This window comes from Balaenoptera physalus, assembly GCF_965194825.1.
Source record: "Balaenoptera physalus genome assembly, chromosome: 16".
NCBI lineage: Eukaryota > Metazoa > Chordata > Mammalia > Artiodactyla > Balaenopteridae > Balaenoptera > Balaenoptera physalus.
In genome coordinates, this window is record NC_138898.1 from 51473764 (window position 1) to 51481874 (window position 8111).

At 62.5% G+C, this 8111-nt stretch overlaps 1 protein-coding gene across 2 annotated transcripts; it reads right to left on the reverse strand.

Annotated features, from left to right (window-relative positions):
- Positions 1-4283: 4283 nt before the first annotated feature.
- On the reverse strand, positions 4284-7520 carry MRPL28 (mitochondrial ribosomal protein L28). Of its 2 annotated transcripts, none has more exons than XM_082430859.1 (6): positions 7405-7520; positions 6759-7056; positions 5920-6072; positions 5465-5599; positions 5283-5369; positions 4284-4675 (listed from the first exon to the last, which is right to left on the reverse strand). In XM_082430859.1, the coding sequence occupies exons 2-6, from the start codon at positions 7044-7046 to the stop codon at positions 4568-4570; spliced, it is 771 nt and encodes a 256-aa protein (XP_082286985.1). In that variant the 5' UTR covers positions 7047-7056; positions 7405-7520; the 3' UTR covers positions 4284-4567. The 2 variants fall into 2 exon arrangements, with proteins under 2 accessions (XP_082286985.1, XP_082286984.1); XM_082430858.1 differs by having other exon boundaries at positions 7401-7464.
- Positions 7521-8111: the final 591 nt, after the last annotated feature.

An 8111-nucleotide genomic window follows, 5' to 3' on the forward strand; every position in this document is an offset into this window, starting at 1 on the left:
TGCCTGTCTGCCCGTCTGTCTATCCGTGCACCCACCCAGCTTACCTCACCTGCCTGGCTCCGTGTGCCTGCTCCCGCCCCACCGGCCCGCGCTCCGCCATGCTGGGCCTGGCTGTCCGTCCGAGCACTCTGAGCCACTCCAGGAAGCGGGTCCCTGCTCTTGGCCACTGTGTGGCTGCAAGGAAGAAGCGTGACTCTAGGCTGCAGCTCGGGCTCCCACCGCCGATTGGCTGAGGCAGGGACCAGATGACGGCCTCGGAACCCTATGGTAGCCATGGCAACCAGCCCCTTTAGACACCGCCACCCCCAAGCCACTCCTGACTGCAGAGGGAGCAGGCGGCACCGCTGGTGGGCCCACGCCAGGGTCCCCTTGGAGGGTCGGGTCAGACGTGGCTGGATGGTTGCTGCTCCTGCACCAGCTTTTGGGTGTTTTTTTGTGTGTGTGTTTCATGTCCAGTGTTAGGGGTCCCTGTCCCTCTCTTGGGACATGTGCTAGGCCACTCCATGCCCTTCCTGATGCTCTGGCAGTGGCAGGAACAGTGTCCTTGCAGCCCCTACTGAGAGGAAGACTTCAGGTCAGGCTTGTCCCAGGAGCTGAAAGCCAGGCCCAGTCTGGTGAGAAAATGCGTGAGGGCAGCAGGAGGAGGAGCAGGAGGAACTCCGCACCCCCAGGAGGCAGATCCAAGCTCTCCTCCACCTCAGACCCCAAACGGCCTACGGGCCTCACCTCTGCCTGCCAACCCCTCCGCAGCCCTCTCCTTAGTCCTTTGGACACACAGACACACACAACCCCAGCATGGCCCTCCTGCCCCACAGACCTTGTGTCTCCACCCAGTAGGACCCTGGGACACTTTCCAACCCTGTGTCTTTGCACCTGCTCTTCCTGTGGCCTGCCCCAGGGTCTGCTGGCCTCAGTGAGGCCTTCCCTGATGTCTCAAGGCCACAGCTATTCAGCAAGGGCACAATGCAGCATCACTCCAAGAACTGGCCATCCTGGGTGTTGCAGGATAGAGAGCAGCCCAGAGCCACCCCCACCCCATCTCCATGACAACCCCTGGCCTTTCAAAAAGTCCTCGGGGTCAGCACCTCCTGGTCAAGGCCCCCACGTAGGGCACCTGAGAGCCCTAGGAGGCCCAGCCCCACCTGCTGAGCAGAAGATGGAGGAACAGCTGCAGGGCTTGGAGAAGCAGGTGTGGGCCTCAAGCCCCCAGGAAGAAGCCAAGGCTGAGGCAGGCCCCTGCCGAGGCCACTGCCAAAGCCAGAGGGACCCAGGAGTAAGGGGGAGCATGGAACAGGAGTCCAGAGTGGTCACACATCTGAGGGAACATGCACAGGGCAGGCTGGGCTGGGCCCAGAGCCACAGGGCACAGAAGCTGCTCAGCCTGCACCCTGGACTTGTCCTGAACTCTTCACACTGGCCTGGCCACACCCCAAGCTGCCCAGTCACGGGGCTTCCACCCCCAGCCTTGGGGCATCCCCTGCTGTGCTGGATGCCATGTGCAGACAGATCTCCTCCAAGAGCAAAGTGGGCTGGGTCACCTGTGGGTGGTAAAGGGGCCAGGGCCTGGAGCCTCATTCTGGGGCTCAGGGTGAGCTGGGGAGGGCTCTGGCATGCTACGGCACAGGGTGCCAATCTGCACAGGGCTGGTGCTGCTGGGCAAGTTCTCCTGACCCAGGGCTCCAGCTAGGGGGTAGCCAGTGGCAGTGGGAGGAGAGGGGCTCAAGGGGGCAGCAATGGATGGTGAAGGTTGAGGTGGGTCCCAGTGCGTGTGGATGGGCCCCACAGCGGCTCCCTTGTGCTCCCAGCACCCTGAAAGGGCGCAGGTTGCCCTCTGCACACCTGCCACCCTGCAGACCCTGATGGTGAGGGGTCAGGCACAGAGCCCTGGACTGAGCCCTGCCCCTCTCAGCCTAGGTTGTCCCCTCTCTAGGTAGGGTTGGTCCTTTTGCCTGCCCTGGGACACAGGGGCAGTGGAATCAGGCAGTGGACACAACAGGGCCTTGAGACATCATGGTGTTGATGGCCATGCTACTGTCAAGGCCTCCAGTGCTGGTCCCAAGAGCCCCTCCCCAGTCCATAGCCATAGTGACACTTCACCCTCCTGTCCACAGCCCAGCATGGAAGCCAACTGGTTGAGCTCTGTTGTCATAGAAACACATAGGAGGGTTGACCCAGCTGGTGCAGAGACAGGGGCATTGCCTGTTTGCAGCCACGGGTCAGTGCAGGGCAGCTCAGGATTCCACAGGTTCGACCTTGATCAGCACAACCCCCTGCCCTGCACCAACCCAGGGTCCTGATGGGCTGCAGGGCCTCAGCCAGGGCAGAACCGGAGCTCTGACAAGAGTAACAAAGAGACTGTGGTTGAGACTGTGCAGAGATGTGGTTGACGGGAGACGAAAATGAAGGCAGCTCAGGGGCCTCCGCCTGACCAGGGCCGGCCTCCGCCTGACCAGGGCCGGGGCGGGGGGGTGGGTGGGACATGTGGAAGGCAGGGACGTGTAGCTGATGGGCAGCTCAGCTCCTGGATCCGTGCTTGTGGGTGAGTGCAGCCTTTGTGTCCTCTCCCCACTCCCACCTCCCAGAGGAAACCAGAAGGTCTGGGTTATTGTTTTCTTGGGGCTGGGGAGTGAGTTTGTCACTCAGTGAGGGCTTCTGAACCTTTCCTGAGGCAAGGATTTTTGTGAGAATTTGAGGAAACTGATGCTGCACCACCAGAAAAAGGCTCATGTTTTAGTTCTAGGGCCAGGACCACACTGAGACCCCCAACTCAGTCCAGCCTCAGGCTAGGCGGGGGGCAAGTGACCTGCTAAGGGCATGCCAAGCTCCTCCCAGGAGCCAGCAGAAGCCAGCCTGGGCCCACCAGTGCTGACAGGGAGGCCAATTCCACCCTCCATCCACCTCTCCCTCCCCCGGACTGCTCACACCTGGCCCAGCCCCCACCCTGCTCAGGCCACAATCCCTATGTCAGCGCCAGGTCCCTCAGGTCCCTCGAGGCTCCAGGAATGGCACAGGCACCCCCTCGGCCTGTGGCCTTAGTTGGGGCAGGAAGGAGCAGGCAAGGGAGGGGTACCTGAGTCAATATCAGTGAACTGGGGATGTTCTGGGTGCGCATCGCAGGGGTACCCAGGCAACAGACTGGGGTGGGGGGGGGGCGGGGCACAGAAAGGGGATCCTGAACGTGGGAGGGAACCAGGAGGTGGAAGCTGGGGAGACTGGCCCACCCAGAGCACCAGCAGTCTGTGTGGTTCAGACAACTGGGCTGGGCGTTGCCAGCCCACAGAGCCGGGCCAGGCGTGAGCTGGGCATCATCAGCTTTTGGTAAAATTCTTAAAAAATTAAAACGGTCACAGAATAGGGATGAGGACACATGGGGTCTCAAGGTGTCCCTGGAAGAGACTGGGACTGGTGACCTCTGGGGCACTCCCCCCAGGGCTCTGACCCCAAGGCAGCCCCCCATCCTGGATGACCTCCTTGCGAGCCATGGAGCCTCCAGGGCCCTCTTGCAGCCATGCTCACTGGCCAGCTGCACGCTCCCTCTGGCCTCCCACCCCATAAACACAGCCCAGGTGGCATCACTTCCACGGCTCCCTCAGGGGAGCCTGGTGCCCCTCAGTCAGCTGCCAGGACCAGGTCAGGGGAACCCACCTGTGTCCTCCCAGAGAGACCCAAATGGGTCTCAGTGCTCAGGATTTCCAGGTAGGGTCAGCGAAGAGGGTCATGCCACCCCCAAATCTCAGAGCAGGAAAGGCTTCAGGTGCCTGGTTCAGCCTCCCACTGGGGGCCACATCCCCACCCAAGTTCAGGTCTGGGTCAGCTGAAGAGGGAACATCTGTGTCACAGGCCCCGCAGGCCATGTGGCTTCTGCCTCCTTTTGGACCATGACAGGGAGGTGCTAACAGAAGCTCCAGACTCAAGGCCTTCCCTGTGAGACACTGGCACCAGCAGCACCCTCTGGGGCCCCTGCACCTCCCAGAGCTGGGGGGGGGGGGGTGGTGCTCACCACCCCAAAGGCAGTGCTGGTGCAGACACCATACAGCCACTCCCAGAGCCAGAACATAGCACCAGGCCTCTGCTCTGGAGAACATTCCAGGCAATGTGCAATGAGGAGGAGCGAGCACAGTCCTACTCTATCCTAGGATGCCTCCCACAATGCTGGGTTCTCCCAGAGAAGAGAAGAGCACCAAAACCTTGCACACCTAGGGACCACCACCCACCTCAGCTGCGTCCCGGGTCTCTGAGGCACGGGGTGAGCCTGATCCTCTAAGCAAAGCAGCACACACACAGCCCGGCTCAGACTTTACTCACACTGTCCCCCGAGGGTGGTGACCTGCCTTGGCAGGGCCTCCACTGCGGGGAGGGGGGGACAGAGGCAGCGAGAGGGCCCCAGGCCTCTGGGGATCCTGGGACAAGAGACCTCCTGGGGCCTCCACAAAGACCACCCCACCCGGGAGCTGCACGGCCAGCACACACGACCACGGTTGGCCCTCACCACCACCCCAGGCTCTGTCCACAGTGCCAAAGGGGGCGGGGTGCTGAGCCTGGCTGTCAGGCCCAGGTCCCAGTGCGGCTACGTCCTGCTGGCTCTCTTCTGCACCACTGCCGGCTCAGACAGCGCTTGCTGCTGAAGCTGCTCAATCAGCTCCTCCACGTAGACCTTGAACAGAGGAACAGGGTCCTAGAGAGACAAGACAGGTCACAGTGAGGCGCTCTGGGGAGGGTGGGGATCCAGCTGCTGACCAAACACCAAGAGGAATCGAGCATGAGAGGACCAGGCCCCTCCTGCTTGGCCACGGGGTCAAGCAAGGCTACTTGCCATCCGCTAGCCCCCAGCCCAGAGGACAGTGCTCTGTTCGTGGGAGAGGGGCCGCAGGGGCCTTGGCTGCAGAGACTCCGGGCAGAGAGAAGGGGCAGCAGCTACAATGGGCCCCCTGTCCTGGCAGCTATCACACGCTCCAGACTCCTCTAGAGACAGACACAAAAGGCCTCAGTGCAGTACTGGGCAGACCCTGCGGAATACTAGGTGGCCACAGAAATTGATGGTGCCAAGCATCCAGCTCTTATCCATCTTCCCATCCACGAAACCAGCCAGGGGGGGCAGGAGAGGGTCAGGACCTGGAGGGGAGGGAGTGGGCCACGCGGGGACCACAGCCCACGGCTCCCGCTGGGTAGCAGTGCCTCCCCAAGCCCACCCAGTGCCCCTGTCAACACACCCCAGGGGCTGCTGCTTGGCAGCTGTGCCCACTCCTGAGAGGGCAGGGCAGCTGGTGCTCACACATGCTCACCTTCTCTTCTAGGAGCCTCTGCTTCTCCACAGCCTCGTCCAGCGTCAGGCCAACCCACTCGGCCTCTGCCTCCGGGATGACAAACGCCTGGGCAGACAGAGACGGGCTCGCGGGTGAGGTCAGGGGTGGGCAGCCGGCCAGGGGGCCCACGAGGAGCAGTAAGTAAAGGCTGGAGCCCTGACCTTGTACTTGTCGTAGATGGCCGCTCTCCTGTCGGGGTCATCTGGGTGCAGCTGGGGGTCCTGTCGGGCGAGCCGCAGCAGCATCCCTCGCTTCAGGTCCATCCCAAACTTGGAGCACAGGTCCTCCTTCGGGGTCTGGCAGGAGGCTCTGCATGGGGCCAGGTGCTGCAGGCAGGGCCCTGCCCACCCCACCAGCCGGCCCCTCCAGCTTCCTCCCCAGCAGCTGGCAGCCCCCAGGCCAGCCTGGTGGAGCACTTTAGGCGAGGTGGGCAGCCCCAGCACCCAGACCAGAAGCGAGGAAGGTCTAAGAGCAGAGAAGGAGGCAGCTGTGCTCTCTTGGCCACATGGGCAAGATGGCCGTCCACAATGATGGACTCCCACTGGGGCTGCCCAGAAAGGGACATGGTCCCGTTTATATCTCACAGGGAACCCCAGCGTGGTGCAGATCTGCTTGCCTTGAGAATGTAGAAGTCAAACCCGTAGGCCTCGTCGATGAGGTCCAGGGTGCGCATGGTCACGGTCACGGTGAACCTGGTATCCAGGATCTCACTGTAAAGCTCACGCTGGAACAACTGCGGTTTCCACACCTTCTTCACCCTCTTGGAGAGCTGAGGGGGCAAGAAACTTGGTGAGCGCTGCTGCTTCTCCCCACACACTGGAGTGGGGAGACTGGGCATGTGGAGCTGCATGAAGCAGTCCCCACCTGGGGACCCAGGTGCCCACCCAGAGGTCAGCTTCTCCCCAGATTTTGCCCAAGTTGCTGGTGTTTATTCCAGACACACCGCACACACGACCATAACTCCACGGTTCACAGGTCATCACATCCCAAACCAGGGACCAAGGGGCCAAAGGCAAAGGGAGACGCTAGCCTAGGAGGCCTCAAAGACATAAGCCCCCTCCTTTCCCCAGGCTCCCCACCAGAGGCAACACAGCTCAGGGGGCAGACTCAGGAGACCTGCTCCCAGGTGAGCCTCTCGGCCTTCCTAAATGCCAGCCCTGTAGGTGTCACGAGGAGTAGAGAAAGTATGGCGGTCAAGCTGACAGGTGACCTTAAACCTCATTCTCCATCTCTTCTCACCACACAGGGCTCCTCATCTATACACTCGATCTGGCTACCGAAACTGTGACTTTTTACTCCTGAGGACACTTTTCAGATGGAGCTGTGTCTCCACCAGTCTGTAAGCTCCCTCTCCCAGAGGGGTGGGGGTCCCTTTCACTGTCCAGGTACCTCCGGAGCCCGGAGCAAGGCAGCGAGACCCAGGAAGTACCGCTCAAGCCCGTCCTGCTCACCCACCTTGTCGTTGTTGACGTATCTGTGACCCTGCACCCAGCCCTCGCCGCCCCAGAGCCCCAGCTGGGACTCCGGGGGATAGTGAACGGGAATGGGCACGTCCTCCACGCGCTCCCGCTGCCCGTTCTTGGGGTTGATCTTGAATTTGACCCCGTGTGGCCTGTAGTGCACGGGAGTGGGCGTCCGCGCCTCCTCCAAGGAACGCAGGTAGTGCTGGGGCAGGCGGGAGTAGATGCCCTCCCGCAGCCGGAGCTGCTTCCACAGGCCGACCGGGACCTTGTGCAGGGGCATCGTGGCGAGCCTGGCAGGAGGCAGGGGCCACCGTCACGCGCGCCCGGCCGGACGCGGGCCCCGACCCCCACCCCCGACTCCAGCCCCCGGCGCGCCGCCTCTACCCCGGCCCCATAGCCCCGCGCGGCCCCGAGCCCAGCCGCGTAACTCCAAGAGGCCCGATCCCCCGACTCCCGCCCCCGGCCTCCAGCCCCATCCCGACCCCCGGCTCCGCCTCCGTCACCCCCGCGCCCGGCCCCCCGCGCGGCCCCAACTTCGACCCCGTGCCCCCGCGCGGCCCCGACCCCAGACGCGTGACCCCGGGCTGCCCAACCACCGCAAGACCCCGATTCCAGAGCCGGCCGCACCACCTACCTACCTGAGTCCCGCTCCCCGCCGGAACCGGAAGTCGTGCCGCGGCACCTTGCCTTCCACCCGCCGCTGACTGGCTGCAAAGCCGGTCGGTCTACAACGCCCCCCCCTCGTCCCGCCCCCTTTCCCGTCTTTAGGGACCGTGGAAAACTCGCTGCGGAGACGGCGGCAGCTGCAGGCACCGTCGGCAAGTGTGGGCCCATTTCCTGGGAGCAGGGACTTGTCATTCTCGGTCCCACCTCCCCTCCTCCCGGGAGGAGCCCAGAAAACAATGTAAAAACTCTTTTGCCTTGAAACATCATGTAGAATATTAAATTCACTAATCACAGTGCAATCAGAGCTACAGAAAAATACGTCTTAAATGTCTTGAAAAAATTCCTCCCCAAAATACTGTATATAAATGTTTCCGCTTTACAAGCCTAGAGAATGCTCCAGTGGCCAAGTGCTGGGTGACTGGGGGTGCGGGAAGCCTCCAGGAAGGCCGCAGCCTGGACAGGACTCAGAAGGGGAGATGCCAGGGCCAAAAGATGGGAGAGTGCGTGCCCCCCACCCTGGGCTCAGCAGCCCTGTCCAGCACCCTCACACAGACAGCAGCCCCTTAGGGAGGGGCAGGGCACTGCTCCTGGGGCAGTCAGCAGGCGATACCGTGCTTCCACCACAGAGGAAGGAGAAAGGCAGGGCCAGGTCTCCAGGAGCCCCCTCCCCAAACGTGTG

Bases quoted from the DNA above. Each gene is read 5' to 3' on its own strand.
- MRPL28 (XM_082430859.1), bottom strand. From the start codon at position 7,046: ATGCCCCTGCACAAGGTCCCGGTCGGCCTGTGGAAGCAGCTCCGGCTG. The intron at 5,370-5,464 runs GTCAGGGCTCCA...CTGTCTGCCCAG, and splicing joins CCATCTACGACAAGTACAAG to GCGTTTGTCATCCCGGAGGC. The intron at 4,676-5,282 runs GTGAGCATGTGT...TTGTCTCTCTAG, and splicing joins AGAGGCTCCTAGAAGAGAAG to GACCCTGTTCCTCTGTTCAA.